This window comes from Rhinolophus sinicus, linkage group LG02 (genome assembly GCF_036562045.2).
Source record: "Rhinolophus sinicus isolate RSC01 linkage group LG02, ASM3656204v1, whole genome shotgun sequence".
Taxonomy (NCBI): Eukaryota; Metazoa; Chordata; class Mammalia; order Chiroptera; family Rhinolophidae; genus Rhinolophus; species Rhinolophus sinicus.
In genome coordinates this window covers 31,675,341-31,693,876 of record NC_133752.1, presented here as the reverse complement: position 1 = coordinate 31,693,876, position 18,536 = coordinate 31,675,341, and the positions used below count along the sequence as shown (strand labels likewise).

Below are 18,536 nucleotides of genomic sequence, written 5' to 3'. Positions count from 1 at the left end.
AGTGTGATAATTTTAATGTAGAAGTCCACAGCGCAGCCAGAGGAGAGACGTTCTCCGCAGTTCATTTCCACCGTTAAAGAACTGAAGGAGCCGAAAGACTTGGAAGAGGATGCAGTGAAAGTTTCACTTCTACTCTTGGTAATTTTTAGTGGTATGTGGGCCACTCAGGAGGTATGTAAAAAAAGATAAATTAATATTTTAATGTGCGATATAAATTTATCTTGTCTCTTCTAGTGTACTCTCTTATGTGTAATTCTAACAAAATGTCATGACAATTAAAGGAAGAGGATTTAAATTTTTTAAAGTATATTTTTTGAATAAAAATAGCAAGAAAAATAAAGATGATATCTGCACATGATATCCCAGCATAATATAAGTCCGTGCAACTTGTATTCAATTTTTTGTTTTGTTGAAGTCCTAATAATAAATATTTTTCCTTACATGTCAAAATGGTGTTTTCCTTTCCTTCCTCTTCCATTTTCCTTAGACCTCTAGTTTTTTTTGTTGACTTCCTCTACCAATCATTTGCCCTAAAGCACTTTTTCTTATTATAAGCTAGTTTATAATGGAGACAATGGCTTTTTACAATTTATTGAAGCAAGTATGTTATATCTTTTAATGGTCTTTCTATAATCTCTTGCTGAGGCTATCACCTGGAATTTGTCTTCCTTTCTAGAATAATGCCTTTATAAGCTCTTACATTTAATTATAACAAAGAAAGACCCTACATCATTTTTCTGTATTGTAGAATACTAAGTGTTCATTTCATAACTAAAGGAGTCTATGTATACACATCTAGTTTTAACTCTCCTTTGAATGCTAGTCTGAACCTCTAAATGCTTGACTGACATTTTATATTGAGGTCCCATTAGCACTTCAAACTCAGTATGTCCAAAATTCATCATATTCCCTACAAATCTACTTTATTTTCCTCTTCCTTATCTCTGTTAAAGGTATCAGCAACCTCCGCCCAAACATAATCTGGGAACTTCAAGGTTATCTTTGAGTTAAAACAAACAAACAAACAAACAAACAAAACACCTCTTGTAGTTTCACATTCAATTAGGCACCAAGCCGTGCCAGTTCTCTCCGTGATTTGTCTTGGATCCATTCTTTCTTTTCCTTCCTTTGTTCCTATTCCATATGAGACCCTGATTACTCTTGAATTAATTCCTAAGTGGTTCCTGTGCTTTTAGTTTTTCCCTTTCCATTTTACCTGGCACTCTGCTGCCTACATGGTAACGTCATGGAAGACCCTCAGGAAATCCTGAGACCTCAGTTACTGTTGTATAAAGCTTTTTTTCCTTCAGAGGGCTATTATCGTTAAGCAAGGTGAGTCAAGATCTGTGGATCCCTTCCAAGGAATAGCTTGCTTATCTGGTCAGTAAGGACCTAATATATAGCACCTAAAAGCTCTTACTGAAAGTTTCATTTTGATAATATTAAGTCTAACATTTCTTTGCATTTTGAGGACAAAAGAAATTCTTTATTTTAGAACTATACTTGCTTATCTTTCTATAAATACCTGAATATAATGGTTAATAAGAAGGTTATCCTTTAGTGTCTCAAATAAGGTAAGAGACGATAGTGACAGGATGTTACTAGAGGCAAAAAGCAGTGGGGCCACTTCTCCAGTCTCCTTTTGCAAGTTGCAGAGCTTCAGCTATCAGCCTCAGACAAACCCCTTCTGTTGTCTTTTCCCCACAGCCCTCTGAGCTTTGCTAACTCTGGGGGCTTAGAAACTATTTAGAGTGGGAAATTGCAAGCTTGAGATAGAAGGTCAACATAAAGGTAGACTCTGGGAAGAATCTAGCATTGAAATAAACTGGGAATGTAGGGAGAGTACAATTCTTAAACTGGTCTCTGGTTCTTGGTATTTTAAAGTTTCTATTTCATTGGGATCAAGGACAAAAGAGAGGGAAGACACTTTCAAAGTAATTTTCCAAATGACTTTCTAAAATACAGCTGATTGTGTCACTTTCCTTCTTAAAAACCTTTAATAGCTCCCCACCACTAAAATGTGAACTCCGCAGCATGACATTCAAGGGCGTCTATAATCAGACTCTCCTATCTGGAAACAGCCTTATCTGCAGCTAAAATGCTGTTCCAAGAAGCCCTGTGCTTTCCAGTCAGCCTGTGCTACTTCCTTTGCCTGGACCGTTCCTTCCTATGGTCCTCCTCCCAACACTTTTCCTTACTGAAATTCTACCCATAATTCAAGGTCTAGGTCTATTATCACCTTCTCCATGAAGCTTTATTAATCTCTCATTTAACTGGAAGACATTTCTTCCTCCTCATTGATTTTCTAGAGCTTCAATTATGAATCTCATATAGCACATGCCACATTCTTCTTCGAGTTTTAATCAGTTGTACACATATCTTCTTAACTGCAGTGGAAGTATTATGAGGGCAAAGGACTACGTCCTTGTCGTTTGTTTCCTCACAATAGATTCCATCATGTAGGCACTCAGTGTTTGTGGTCTTGAATTAAACTAGTTGACACTAGTAGTTTTTTCTTTTGCCTTCCTCCTTTTACCAATTCCTGCAAATGCACAGTTGACTGCAAACTATTACTTTTCACGTGTTCATTCATTAACTTAGCCATGAATCCAACCATCAAATATTTAGCGAGTGCTTACTACCTGAAAGGCCAGGGGCTGGGGGTACAACAGTGAATACAATACAATACAACACAATCCCTGAGTTTAGCTGGAGATGCAGATAAGAGAACAGGCCATCACAATGCCCTCTGACAAGTACAACAGAGAACCATCTTATATAGTTGTGCAAATTGGGCTCTGAGTGTGAGAACGGGGAGAGGGGTAAGTAGAGCATGAAATGTAGCCCATCCTCTCCCCAAGCTTTGTGCCCTTACAAGGTGCTGTGTGCTTCCTAAGGAAGGTGGGTTATTGTCTAATGCACACAGAAGCTCTATGTATGATAGTGGTCCCAATGCAGAGGTTTTCTATGAGCACTTGAGAAGGGGACTTAGTCCCAGACATGAGGAGTTAAGAAAGCGGCCTTTATAAAGAGTTCCATATAAAAGGCCTTTCAAGCAAATGGGAGTTACCCAGGTGAACAGAGTGGGAAGAATGCTCCAAATAGAGAGAAGTACAGAACACAGTTTGTGCATAAGGAACTATAAGTAGTTAATTACGGCTGAAATCTAAGAGGGTGAGGGGAGAGCTGGGTGGGATGAGCTTGGAAAACAAAGCAGAGTCCAGATAATAAAAGGTCCTATAAACCATGATTAGGGTTTCTGTCTTCCTCCCTCCCTGGCTCTCTCCCTCTCTTCCTCTCTTTTTTTAAATATTTATTTATAAATTTATTGGGGTGACACTGGTTAGTAAAATTATATAGGTTTCAAGTGTACATTTCTATAATATATCATCTTAGGGTTTCAATTTTCTTTTTAAGGCAATGGGAAGTCAGAGAGGCATTTTGACAATGATCAGATTTACTTTTCAAGAAGTTCACTCTGATTGTAGGGCAGAACCGGGGGAGGGAATGGGGCTGCAGGCAGGGACAGTGTACACTTGCAGTAAGACAGGCACAGATACTAGTGACCTGATGGAAGACATTTGGGAAGGGGGATGAGAGAAATTCAGACCTAGTTAACAGGGTGATAAGACAAACAATGCTTTCTATATAATGTGTTGCTAATAGTTAAGAAGATGAGAGAATCTGCTATTTCAAACAGCCTGGGTAGTATGGAGGAAAGCATAGGAACTTTGTAGTTAGACCTCACAGTGTTTGAATCAGGGTTCTGTCACTGGTTAGCTGTGGGATCTTTGGTAAGTCACTTAGCACTTTTGGCCTTAGTTTCTTCACCTGTTAAATGTGTAATAATAATGAACTTGAACGGTACACTGAAAGTGGTGTTGGGAGGATTCAACTAGATATCATGTAGAAGAGCGTGACTCATCGCATATCCTTACTATAGGCAAGTTTCCTTTTTTCTTCTCTTCCTCCTCTTTCCTTTCTCTAATTGATCCTTTAATAGGAGAGCCATTTATGCCTTGCCATTGCAGAGATTCAAATTTAAAAGGCAGCTGTGTTCCCAATGGGATATAAAGTAGGGCTTTACAGTGTTCATGGTAAAATACAGGGGGTGCCAAAAATGTATACACATTTTAAAAAAGGGAAAAAAACCCCCGTATTAATTGTAATACTCAATATATACCGATAACAAGAAATGAATGCAAGTCATGCTTGACTTCTGCCATTACAAGAGGTGCTCAAAGTGGTTACCATCAGCGTCGACACTTCTTATTGCAGCGAACTACTGCTTGAGCATAGATAACATCTCTTAAATTGTGTATACGTTTTTTTGGCATCCCCAGTATTTATAATGGAGCAGTGACATATACTAGTGAGTCTTACAGTTGACTGAGTCCATATACTTTTGGCAATCAGATGAAAGGTAAGAAGTGTCCTCTGTCAAAAAAATGGCAAATACGAACAATACTTTATATATAATTTTAATTAATTCAGAGACCTTCTAAAACTCATGATGGACTCTAGGTTAAAAATGTTTTCCTTTATACTAATTCATTTAATATTAAAATTAATGGTAGTTGATAGTGACCTAGTGTTTATGCATGTGACAATTGGGATCTTCCTGTAGATTTACAGACTAGTGTTTAACAATAGCATATAGTGTCAACAAGTCCTCCCAGGAATGGCTACCTGGAAATTTTTTAAAGTTGACATTAAAAAAATAGGAGAAAGCAATTTTAGATATCACATAAAATGTGTTTGAAAATAGTTGTTATTCTAATTAAAAAGTATACTGGCTCATATTAAAGGATAGCCTCTTCTGATAAAATTCCACCATTTAATACCATCAGGCATCAGGAGCTCGAAAGAGCCCTCTGGTACATTTTCCTTTGATCTGTGATAGTTGGGACTAGAATAGCAGCAACAATCATTCATTAACTTCTGTTTACACTAGACAACCGAGAACAGTAAACCCATACTGCGTCCAAGCCACTAGTCCTATTACATACAGTATACTATGCTCTGAAAAGAATGTATACAATAAAAACTCAGATTCAAATAGTTAGAGCTGTGATGGATCACAGCCAAGTCCAAACCTCTGTAGGTCAAGCCGGAGGGCGTCTGTGGTTCGTTTTTTATCAGCCACAAACATTCCTGCGGTAAGTAGTAATTAATTACATGGTGGGCTGTGGAGGGCAGGGTGGGTATGAAGAATAACACGTACTGAGACAAAATGACTTTCATCCAGTGACAAGTCACCAGTAGAGGTGCCAGAGATCACAGGATTGAGGCGATGACTTGGCAGTTTTTCCGGGAAATTGGAAATGAGCTCTCTCCATCTTTTAAAAAACTGCTTATATACAAAACACCTCTCGTAAACACGTTAAAGAACAGACAACCAAAGTCTAGATTCGGTGTTTTAGAGTCCCCTTTACTACAACTCCTACCCCAATTTTTATTTCACCTAACTTTTGAAAAGCTATGAGAATAGGGACTCTCTGGGACAGGTTTTAGTTCATGAGTCTGTAAGTTATTCCCCATCACTTACCAAATGCAGTTATGTAGGAGAATTTTCCCTGTTATGCCTCATATGATGTCTAGTGTGCTCAAGTTGCATTAATGTCTAAAATGTTTTCTTATAATCTGACATAAACCCACAGACCAAAACATTTGCTGACAAGAAGGCGAGGAGAAGTCAGGAAGAAAGCCAAGTTTCACCACAGCCAGTGCTTATAGGTCTAACAAGATAGGGAAAGAATTCCTTGTATATTTGGAACTCATAAAGGACATTCAGTTCCCATTATCAAAATGCTGAAGGTACAATTATAAAGAGGCCTAATACATTTTCTGACAGGTAAAAGATCACATAAAGAGTGCTTTAAAAGTACTATTAATCTGAAGAACTAGGCAGGTACTATCTGCAGCCCAAGAAGTTTACTATAGGGACGACACATACAAGTATGCTGGATTGGCTTAAAAGTGTTTTCAGAGTCATTTGGTTCCCTTTGAGCACATGGAGTAGGACAATCTCTGAAGCCTGAGACCAAAAGCTAGAGAAAGAGCTTGAGCAAAGAGAGGAAGGAGACAGGACTAGAGAGAGAAAAGGGACGGAGAAAAGGGATCCAGCCAGTGAGGGGTGGGACGAGAGAGTGGAAGCCCCACATGACTGCATGCAATACAAATTAACTTGCAATCTAACATCCACAGGTTAAATAACTTGGGCCTCTAGGGGAGTGTCAATAAACATAACTAGACTATAATTTTTAAAAATAGCTGCAATGTCATGATTTGCCTATATAAATCTAATTATTTTCAGTTGAAAATAATCAGATGTAGCACCTGGGTACTACATTTTAAATTTAATTCTTATATGCCATGTGTAGAAAGCATCAGCCACTCACACCCTTTAGTCACAGAATCTCCACAAAAATTGTCTCTTGTCTAGGTTTCTGAATCAAATGTTAATCAGAAATATATATGCTTTGCTCTTTTTTATTTTTGTTTTTTGTCTTTTTTGGAGGTGGTTTGCTTTGTTTTGTTTTAAAGGAAAGAATAATAACACCCATGGCTTATTACTTGCCATTGGTTCGTATGTTTTCAGATTAATATTTATTTTAATGACATAAAAGTACTGAGTTAACGTCAAGAATATTAACATTTTAAGGGTAAAATCAGCTGTTCCTAATATTTTCCAAAGAACTGACAAGACAAAGTGAAAGTCAAAAATTCCTTCAATTTCTTTCCTTCATGATAAGCTATCGAATGTGACACTGGCCGAGATGAAATCTAAGTGGTCTGATAACCACAAAATATAATTTAGATAGAGATTTTTAAAGTCTTATGAGTTTCAGTGACTAACAAAGCAATAAGATGTTTAGTTACAGTTTTTCTTAAGGACTCACTAAAGGTAGAGAAACACCAGTTGGAGTTTCATTTTGTTCTGGTGTGTGTTATTGGCCATTTTCCCATCTGAGAACCATCACTAGCTCTAGAGATGGATCCCACTACATTATTTTCCTACAGGGGAGACAAAATAACTAACACATTAAAGCATGCTATGGTGCTAAGTCATCATTCTTGCTAAACATGATAATTTACTTCTAGGGAAGAGGGGAATTCACGATGGTGTTTTGTCAATCTGAGATATATGACACTTTGACCTTAGCTTGGAAGTAGGGTAGTGTGAGTAATGGTTGCCATGAGTATCAAAACAAACCACACATTTCCCCCTAGACAGTAGTTGATTAATGTTAAAAATCAAAATTTCCTTTAAATCTGAGTCTGCTGCTCAAGGAATAACAACCCTTTTATGAGGTCATGATATGGATAGTAGACTATGTCTGCCCCCCCATTGATCTGAATCATTGTTGCCTTACTGTTCAGATTTACACACTTGCTCTCTGAGATTAACTCAGCACAGTTCAGTTTTGTAAGATTTCTTTGTTTGTTTGTTTTTAATGAAGCTTTCTGTATATATCATGCTGGCAGGTTTTCTTTCTATGCCCAGGTGATCTAATTCAGTTTAGCAATTGAAGATGCAGTGTCTCATGTGAGTTTTAAAAAGGTGATTGTCTGTAATGAGACAAGAGTGAGACCCTGACATGCTTTTCATTTAAAATGTGACACAAAGCTTGAACTTACTTTATCCTTGTTTCGACACAAAGGTCATCCTACTCCCATCAGCCCTACCAACAGATGCAGTCTATATTTGTGTGGCTTGTCAAGTTAAACTTGGCCATACAGCAGCAAGGATCAGCACAAAATCTGATCCGCCCTGGAGCAGGAGTACGCATTTCAGAGACTCAGGACTCCACTCACTCGGTACTATCTGACCGTCCTTGATGCTTATATAACTTTGGTCACAAAATATCTGGATATGTTTGATTATGTAACAGCTCACTATTTAACCTGTCGGATAAGGTGAAATAAAGATTAACTGACAAGTGATATTTAGAACTTAATTCTGGCACAGGGAAGCATCTACATGGGACCCTAATTAAACTAAAATCTTTGTAGTCCTCCTTTCTTTGTATTTGGCCCTATTCTGGGAGGAAACAATGTTTCATCTCAATAAGAAATAGCAGATTCTAAAGATTTTCTGATGTATTTAATGGGGAAGCTAGGCCAAAATACAAAAGCCTTGTGAAGGTAATTGTAAAGAAACCATCTTATAGCAATAAATTGCTAATCAATTGTACTTACAGGAAATAGTTAATGAATACATAATTAAAACGGTATCATATATCTTCTGATTATCATTATTCAGGTACATGAATAAGCAGTATTTCTCAGATCTGTTCTGTATGCTGTGTGCTTTTAGGCAATATATTCAATACAATTCAATACATCTGGTCATTGTAGAGTATATCCTTCACATTTGTATTACAAAAGACACTCAGGTCCTAATTTGTATGTCACATGGGAGACTTTAATACTGTCTCACACCAGACAAGTGGTTCATTGACTCTTCCTTGAAGTTGTTCAATGATATTTTACTACTTGTTAAATTCAATACTGAGAGCCGTTTTGTTTTATTGAGTTGTATGCTATTTTATGTAATATTTTAATTTGTTGGATTTTCAGTAGCTCATTTCCCAGGTATCAAGAAGATGTAAAACTAGAAAAATTACAATCAGTGCTGACTGTTTTGAAAACAAAAAATTCCCAAGTCCAAATATGAGTTTGAAATAAAAATCATCAACATCTGCAAAGATAATTTGTAAATGTACTGACTAGAATTGGCACCTCTGCTTTCTTTCACAGCATTCAACTGTGGCTTTCTTAGTCTTTTCAAAATAGGACTCTGCCAGCTGCAATGCACAGATTTCAACTTAGAAGAAAAACTGCTACCTGTCTGGAAACAGTGTTTTTTTGTTGTTTGTTTTTGCCTTTTTTTTTTAAATACCCACACGGGAAAAAGATGAGACCTGATCAGAACTGCCCTTATGAAAGATTTTCCATTACAATCTGACCAAAAATTGTAGAGCTCAAATGAACTGGGGAAAGTGAGGTAGTCTGAACACATCAAACCCTGTAACTTTAAAAATATCAGGGTAAAATATATATAACATGAAACTTGCAATTTTAACAATTTTTAGGTACACAATTCAGTGCCATTGAGTACACTCACAATGTTCTACCACCATCACTACTAGTTATTTACTAAATTTATCATCCCAAACAGAAACTCTGTACCCATTAAACAAAAAAACTCCCATTCCACCCACCGCCCAGCCCCTAACAGCACTAATTTACTTTCTGTCCCGATGAATTTGCCTATTCTCAGTATTTTATATAAGTTGAATCATAGAATATTTGTCCTTTGTGTTTGGTATATTTCAACTTAGCATGTTTTCAAGGTTCATCCACATTGTAGCATATATCAAAATTCCATTCTTTTTATGGCTGAGTAGTATATACCACATTTTGTTTATTCATCTGTTGAGAGACATTTGCATTGTTCCCACTTTTTGACTATTGTAAATAATGCTGCTATGAACACTGGCATACAAGTATCTGTTTGAAACCTTGTTTTCAATTCTTTTGGTTATTTACCTAAGAGTGAAATTGCTGGCTATACGATAATTCTATGTGTGCATGTTGAAGGAATTGCCAAACTGCTAAACTATTTTCTATAAAAGTTGCATCATTTTACACTCCCCTCAGCCATGCACCTGGGAGGTTCTAATTTCTACACATCCTTGCCAATACTTGGGTATGAAGTGGTAGCTCACTGTGGTTTTGATTTGCATTTCCCTAATGACTAGTGATGTGAAGTATCTTTTCATGTGCTTTTTGGCCATTTGTGTATCTTCAGAGAAATGTCTTAAATGTCTAAATAGTTTCCCAATTTAAACTTTGCTGTCTTTCTGTTGTTGAGTTGTAGAAGTTCTTAGTGAAGAGATACATAACTAATCTTTGTGTGTTAATTTTGTATTCTGATATTAAATCCTTATCAGATACATAATTTACAAATATTTTCTCCTACTGTGTGGGTGACAAGGATTGCTGGCCACCACCAGAAGCTGGGAAAAGGCTGGGAAAGATTCTACCTAGAACTGCAGAGGAAGCATGGCCCTATTAACACCCTGATTTCAAATTCGCAGCCTCCAGAACTATGAAAATAAATTTCTGTTGTTTAAGTCACCCAGTTTGTGTTACCTTTTACTGCAGCTCTGGGATATTAATGCATGTTCCAATTGTGATATCTTTTATTTCTTTTTCTCGCCTAATTGCTTTGGCTAGAATTACCACCAATCCTTCTCAAACTCTTCCAACAAATTAAAGAGCAGGGTACACTTCCTAACTCATGCTATGAGGCCAGTATTATTCTTATACCAAAGCCAGACCTTGACAGAAGAAAACTGTAGACAAATATCCCTGATGAATATTGATCCAAAAATCCTCAACAAAATACTAGCAAACTGAATTTAGGAACACAGAATTACACACAATGACTAAGTGGTATTTATGCTAGGAATGCAAGGGTAGTTAAACATATGAAAATAAATCAATATACCACATTCATAGAAAGGAGGGGAAAAAACACATAATCATCTCAGTTGGTACAGAAAAAGCTTTTGACAAAATTCAACACCACTCCATGATAAAAACATTCAATAAACTAAGAAAAATAATTTCTTCAACATGACAAAAGGGACATACGAAAAAAATCCAACCAACAATACTTAGTGGTGAAAGACTGAAAGCTTTTCCCCTAAGGACAGGAAGAAGACAAAGATGTCTGCTTTTGCAGCTTTCATTCACATAGTACAGTTTCTACTTGCTTTCAATGTTTCTGTGAATGAATGGGATATTAGAGCTGCCTACTCTGCCATTCTGCTGATGCTACTCCCAAACTCTAGAACTTTGATACTATCATCACACATAAAATAATACTTAAAATTCACATTTTATACTATTGTCATACATAAAGTAGTACTGGAAAATAAATTATTGTTATTTAATAAATTACATCAAGATATTTAGATACCATGGCTTTAATTCTAAAATGTTCTCATTTACTTAAAATTGAACATTAGTCATTTATTATATAGACTTTCTCTGAAATGAGTGCATTTAGATTGTACTGTCAGACACTAGATATAGTTATATAAAAGAGGGGTGAGAGAATTACGACTTATAATATCATTAAATAATATGGTCAATTAAATGTCATCAGCCAGGATGACCTTCATTTGGTGTCAAAAGCCAATGCTATACCGTTAGCCCTGTACTTCTCAGACAAGGATTACTGGATGCTTAAAATGGCCCAAAGTATTAAAGTAATCATCTGACTACATTTCTGGATTATTCTATTTATATAGACATAAAGGAATATACACATTTTATCTCCACTGCTGATTTCTTTGAGTACATTTTTCAAAGTTTATTTTTTACCTTTATTTTTTGTCCCTGTATTTACTCTGCCCTGGGAAGTGGAGTGATTTATTTCATTGGTAAATTTGGAAAGGCTCAGTCCTGCCATTCTTTCTCTTGGGAATAAGCTTCCTGCAGGGAGAAAACCACCCCTGTTCCTTTTCCAGGAGCACATTCTCGCCTCCTTTAGAAAAAGGGCTGTGCTTGTTCAGTGTTGCCTAAATCTAGATATGTTCTTTAATTCTGGGGCATTTGGGAGCAAACCCATATGGCTCCCATATGAAACCATATTCTCCAACTTGTCTTTTATAAAAAAATGAAGGTGATATTTTTGACCTCCATATGCTATTCTTTGTTTTATTTTTCAATTTGCTTAGAACATAGCCAGGGAAGAGGGAAGCCAACTCATTCTTTCATATACTCCTCCCATCTTAAAGTTGATATCCTTCCTGAATTCTCTATTATCAAAAAACTTTGAGTCTACAGTAAACAAAACCCCCAAATCAAACAAATGCCACCATGACCAGCTTTCAGAGTCTCTAATGAAGCCCCACTGTTCTTATCAGATAGAGGGAATTGACATTACTTCTTTGCAATTAAGGAAAGCAGTTAAAAAAGAAAAAGAACACCTTAGGCTCTTAGGCTATCATTTGGATTTTTCTAAGCTCACTATTGATCTTGATGCTGCACACTGAGGAAGAAAACCTGAATCCTTTTACTGGGAAAAGGTGGACAGGCTCTTCTATGTAAGAATATAGACAGATCTGCAAAGCTCATTTGTGGCCGACTTCTGAAGAAATAAACTTTTAGACCACCTGTTACGGTAGGCAGGTGATAACGCATCATTCCATGTCTAGGACACTTCTGAGGACACTTACCTCTGCTGTGTGCTTGGCCACGTGCCCCACGATGACAATGACCTTCCCTTTGAAGCTCTGGAGCATAGCCGTGTAAGGGCCCTGGGTTAGCTCCCCTTCTGTGGTGAATGCAGTGCTGAATGGAATATTGATGCTGCCTGAAATGTGGCCCCGAATAAAACTGGGAAGGAACGTTTAAGGAAAACATTTATTTGTGTGCAGACTTGAGTGTAAGAGGGAAACTCACAGGGGTAATTGATTCCCAGAAGATAGTACCATTAAAATCAAACACAAATGGAGACCAGACTTGAAAATTCTCTGAGCAGACAAAACCAGTGTAGTCCTACAAGTGAAGCTTATTTAGCTTCTTTTCCAAGACAAGTGAGGCTAACTTGACCTGGGTCACTTCTTGCTTATGCCTCTGAAAATCAGAAGGGAAACTTAAATTGTTCCCCAAATTGATATGAGGTAACCACTAACCAATTCCTTTTCATTTAAGAAAATTCTAATACTGTGACCAAACACTGTGAAAATTAAAATCACTGTCTTCACACTATATAAGCTGCTTGTAACAATATGCTTCTGACCCTCATTCCATGCTTTGGTTTGCAAAGTGTCGTTTTGGTGTTTGCACAATAAACTTTTACTAATTACTATGCCAGTAATTCACTGGTTTTATTTCCGGTTTTCTTCTGAACTTTTAACATTTCTAAACAACTTTCCATGCTCACATGAATATTTTAGCTACACAAAATAAGGCACTTTTAAGGAAAAAACCCAAACAGTTAAATGTGAAAATGTAATGGAAAAGCGAAAGGAAGAAGACTGCCCAAAGATGTGAGGAAGACTTTCTTGATCAAATGAAGTATTGTGAAAGTGGTCAGGATGCAGCAAATCAATGGCAATCTCATTGGTTGCACAACATTCATGCTTTGCAGTTCATTACTACTATGATTATCCTAAAGCTCTCATGGTAATGTAGCCAAATGGATATTTTCAGATATAATCTGATACTGCAAAAGCCTATCGACTTTGGGCAAGCAATTGCTAAATGGGGCTCTATTTAGAACTGTTAGAGGTCAACAGCACTGATTGGAAACACTTCGGTTGTTGGTTTATTTCTCAAGTCAACTTAGCTGACATTTCCATTCTTTTCAATTTTATGGTCTCTAAAGGGAGCGATGTTTTATTATATTTGCACTTTAGAAGCACTCTGATGTTTTTTTTTTTCACTATTGCTTTTAATTTTGGAATGAAAAGCGTGTATTAGCTTAAAATATTTAGAGATATCTTAAGATCTTAAAGAAATAAAAAAATATGCCCTCCAAAGTAATTAAACAGATGATTATAGAGTCTATTAAAAGGAAGACATTCTTAAATATTATTCTTTATCAAATAACTTAAACAAAATAACAACAGTGAAAACGGTTCTAAAAGAGATGTATTCATTTGGGGAGGACAGGGAAGATTTTCACTGAAAAAGAAAGTGATGGCCAAGTAAAAATTTGAAGACTTAATAAAAGTTAATTAGGTAAAGGGATGGAATGGAGGTGGGATAAGGTGGTGGAAAGAACAAACATTTCGGGTAGAAATGTTAGGCTTATATTGGAAAGTCACGAGACCAATAAGGAGACATGAGTGAAGGCTACTGCCAGAGGAATTTAGAGAGCAGAGTGGCATGAGATAAGACGAGCCTGGAAATGGATGCAGAGGTCAGACCATGCAGGGCCCTATAGGTCATGCTGCCAATAGTGGTGTTTCTCCTAGAACAATGAAAATCAGAAAGTGTTTTAAACAGAGAAGTAACAGATCACATTTGCACTTGGGCAACAATGTAGAGAAAGGCTAGAAGGGGAGTAAAGACTAGTTTATACTAAGTCTGGGCACCTCCCTTAACAATCACTAACGATGACCACGAAGGGATGCTTATGTGTTCAACAAAGGTATTTCCCCTTAAATTTTCACTCTAGATCCATTCTTTAAAAAATGGAAAAGTCATAGAATTTTAAAAGCAAGCAACTAATATTCTTCCCTCAAACTCATCAGTCGTCACTGTAGAAGGGGGAACATTATAATTATTTATCGATACTATGACAGTTTCTTTACTGCCCCAATTTGTAGGTTCATCTTCAGAGTACTACATCTCTCTTTCTGTTTTTCTTTCTCTGTCCTTAATGGAGACAGTAGAAATTTGAGGCGCCTACTCTCAAGAATGATGGTGGAGATTGATCACATATATTTAAAAATTTCTAGTCAGCTGCTGCTTCATCATTTTTTCCTTTAAAGCATTTGGCATTAATAAAGGACTACAAACGTTCTGAAAAATGAGAAGAGAGCTAGGATAAACATTAGCATCCCAGTGTACATTGTTCAGTTAGAGCCTTTTAGAACAGACAGAGAATTTATGATCACGGGCAGATCATCCTTGGATTTCATCAGCACTAGTTTCTCAAACATTTACAATTATTCAGTATTTTCAACCGCAGTTTTCATGACCAGTAATAACTTCATTCTCAGCATATAATTACTCTGGTGGTACTTTTATTTTCAGTAAGAATATACTTTAAAATGAAAAAAATTTGACACCACAAAGAGCGTAACAACTCAAATATTCTCAGCAAATGTATCTACATCTGCCTGTTGGAATCAGTTTCCAGAGAGTTTCTGTGTTTATAAAAGTCCTTATCAACTGTGAACATTTTTTTCTTTTTAGTGTTTTCACAGTAGCAAAAGCAATACAAACCTATCCTGGTTAAACGCTATAGCAGACATGTTTTGGTTGCCTGCCCACCGTCAACTAATGACTGACCTAGATGAAAGGGTGGCCCAGGCTGTCATGTTTGTATCAGATAATCCTGCTGCAAACATGACTGACAGCATAGCAGGGAGTGGGAGGGTGAAGGTGGATATCTGATGCAGGCTGAGCCAATCAGGTTCTCTTCTTTGAAAATCAGAAATAAAAGAGAAAAGGCAATGCTTAGACTGTTTTAAGCTTTACAATGTAAAGTCACATTTGAGTGTCTCTATATATGATGTGTTCAGCCACATACTGGAAAATTAGTGACTATGGAATAACAGTAGTTATAAAAGCACGAAAGCAGCCAGTTAATATGGCAGTCACCTGGTCAGGTGTTGGAACAGAGCTGTTTACTACCCTGACAGCACTCTGTGATATATGCTACTAAACACGATTTTTCTCTGGTAACTTGTGACCTAACCCTGTCTTGCAGTAAGCTGTTCCCCTTCCCAGAAACATACCACGCAATCCAACATTCCATTTGGCAGATATTACCAAAAGCATTCAAGCGCGCTCTTGTAACAGAAATAAATGTTCACATTAAACAAAATCTGGTAGCTCAATGTACAAATAGATCAGAAAAAGTACACTTTAAAATTTTTGTGACAAAAGTTGGACTATTAGAACAATATTAACTGGTTGGGATGATGTGTATTATCGTCTAGGTTTCTAAAATATGAAGACTTTCCTATATTCATATGTCAGTCTCCATAACAATACTGCCAGTACCGTGTGTCTCCAAAAGCAAGACCTACCCTGACCATCAGCTCTAATGCGTCTTTTGGAGCAAAAATTAATATAAAACCCAATATTATATTATATTATATTATATTATATTATATTATATTATATTATATTATATTATATTATACACTATATTATTATTATTATTATTATTATATAAGACCTGCTCTTATATTATATTAAAATAAGGCCAGTGTTATATAATATTATATTATAAAAGACCCTGTCTTATATTATATTAAAATAGACGGGGTCTTATACTAATTTTTGCTCCAAAAGACGCATTAGAGCTGATGGTCCGGCTAGATCTTATTTTCAGGGAAACACAGTAGATGCACCATACTATAATCAAGCAGACAGAAGAAATATCAGTTCTAAGAATAATATAGGTACACTGTACAGGCAAATTACATAGGTAAATGTTCATATTCCAGATAGATTCTTTACTTTACAAAAAGATTTTAAAATTCTATTAAAATATTTGATGGCTCAAAATTTAACACAGAAACAATCTCCTGTTTTTTCTAAATCATAAGAGGATATAGCATATTTGTTGGATACCACATTTAGTAACATCATACCTCTAGATACAAAGCACACCAGCATTTCACCAGACCTCTTATGAAGATATCACACCTTGTTTGCTATGTTAACTAATTATAATTAGTGGAATAGAGCCAGTGGAATAGAGTCTTTAATTCTAAAGACTATACCTTTAGAATTATCAATAGCCACAGGGAATGGGGAATTAAACCCATGGTTTCCTCATATATAATGCAACTAAATAGCATTAATTGATATAAAAATTATATCTCTAGATATTATCATTTTTCCTTGCTAAATCAATCATTCCTTTCTTTGAATGGCATCATCATCCCCCAAACCAGTCTAAAACTTCATTTTCGTCATCTCACCAGTAGCAAGGCCTAACATTCTACGGCATCTTCCTGTCTCTATTCCCGTTACCACTAGCCTATTTCAGACGCTCGTTATCTTGAGCTTTGATTATTATAGCAGCTTTCTGTTTTCTCCATTCTTATCTTTTCCCTTGGAAGTCTATTTTATTCACAATACTGCTAGATTAAAAATTTAAAAACAAAGTTCTGATTATCACATCCCTGTTGAGAAACCCGTCTATAGGACAGAGTCCAAATTTCTCAGTTCAGCCCTCATGAATAGGACCTAACTACTTTAATTTCAACCAAACTGAATCACCGACTGTTGCCAGTGTATGTTCTGCCTCCCTCCTATAGTTTTCTCTGCTTAAATACCTTTTCTCCATAATTTTGAGTGTTCAAATATTATCTATCCTTCACGTATTTCCTCCATAAGTTTCCCTTCCCACAGTATACGTACATCTCTGATGGCAGCAATCTGATCTTCTATAAAACATACTAATATACATAACTTCCACCAAGACTTAAAACAATTTATAAGAAGGATCTGTATTTATCTCTTCTGTGAAACTTTTACAATGTGTATGTAATATAGTGCCTAGAATACATCTTACATTTTGGCTGAGTAAATGAATTTCAGAATTGTGCCAAAGCCAGAGTAACTTGTGTCTGTGACAATGACGTTAAACGCCTCCTGGCCTTCCAAGCTGCTGGCGCCACTACCTATCAACCTATCAATACTCGAAGCGCCACGATATAGAGTTCTCTTTTGTCAATGCATAGTAAGAGAAAAGGGAAAGAAACAGCAAAAACAAAACAAAACAAAAAAAACAAGTCATTTCTCTGGGTTTTTCTCCAGCAGAGGTACTGACCCAAAGGGCCCAGTAAAAATGGTTAATTTTAGGGCAAGTCTAGAGACCTCACTCTTTGTGAGTAAATATGAAGGGATGTTTATGCACATTTAATCTCTGGGTGATTCCAGCCTTCCAGTCTTGCCTGCACTATTAGCACCACTGTCATCTTTCCTCCACACTGCACTGATCTAAAACACAAATATGAGGATGCCGCTTGCCTAATTCAAATTCTCTAATACTTTCTCACAGCCCTTGGAATAAAAGCCAAACTTGTGAGCACGTAAACATGGAGAATGTTCCCATTCTCCATGCAGCTGCCTTTGCCTTCTCTAGTCTCACTTCCCACACGCTAATACTCCAGCAATGCACATCCAGTGCTTGTAATTCCTTAAGCTGTGCTCCTCACCCTGTCTGTACACCCAGACAGTATGTTTTTTTTTTCAGTCTGAAATGTCCTCTCTCTCTTCACTGCTGGGGTAACTTCTACTTGTCTTTCAAGGTGCACATCGAGCATCACCTGGCTTAGGTGCCTTTCCGTACATTCCCAGGGCCCTCTGGGTATGCCACACAGGACATTTCACACTGTATTGTGATGATCTATTCAATGTGTCTACGTCAGCCACAAGACTGTAAGCTCCCGGTGAGCAAGTCTCTGATTTAACTTTGTTTCTCCAAGGTCTGGCACAGCTGGTCCTCAAACAGGCACTCAGGACCTGGGCTACAGATGGGTTTCGGAGCAAATAGGAGCTCTTCAACAGAGACTGTACTTCTCACAACTATTAGTCCAAACAGAGGAGACATTCCTAGCAGTGGCTATTCAACATGCCCACATTATACCAGATCCATTCAGATATGGGAATACAACTGAACAGAAATTTTAATTCTGGTTTCAATGTAGACCCAAATGGGATGAAAAAAAATCTCACGAAACCTCCTTATCTATCCTGTTCTGAACCCTATCTCTCAATTATTTTGAAGAAGTTTTTAGAAATTAATTCTTTAGGACACA

General features: G+C 36.7%; 1 protein-coding gene across 5 annotated transcripts in view; it reads right to left on the bottom strand.

The window, feature by feature from the left end:
• The window catches only part of TBCK (TBC1 domain containing kinase), a 178,789-nt gene that overhangs the window by 12,292 nt on the left and 147,961 nt on the right, over positions 1–18,536 (bottom strand). For all 5 annotated transcript variants that reach the window (XM_019738922.2, XM_019738920.2, XM_019738921.2 and 2 more), the window contains one exon: positions 12,258–12,417. In XM_019738922.2, coding sequence (XP_019594481.2) covers positions 12,258–12,417 — 160 coding nt within the window. The remainder of the gene's footprint in view (positions 1–12,257; positions 12,418–18,536) is intronic.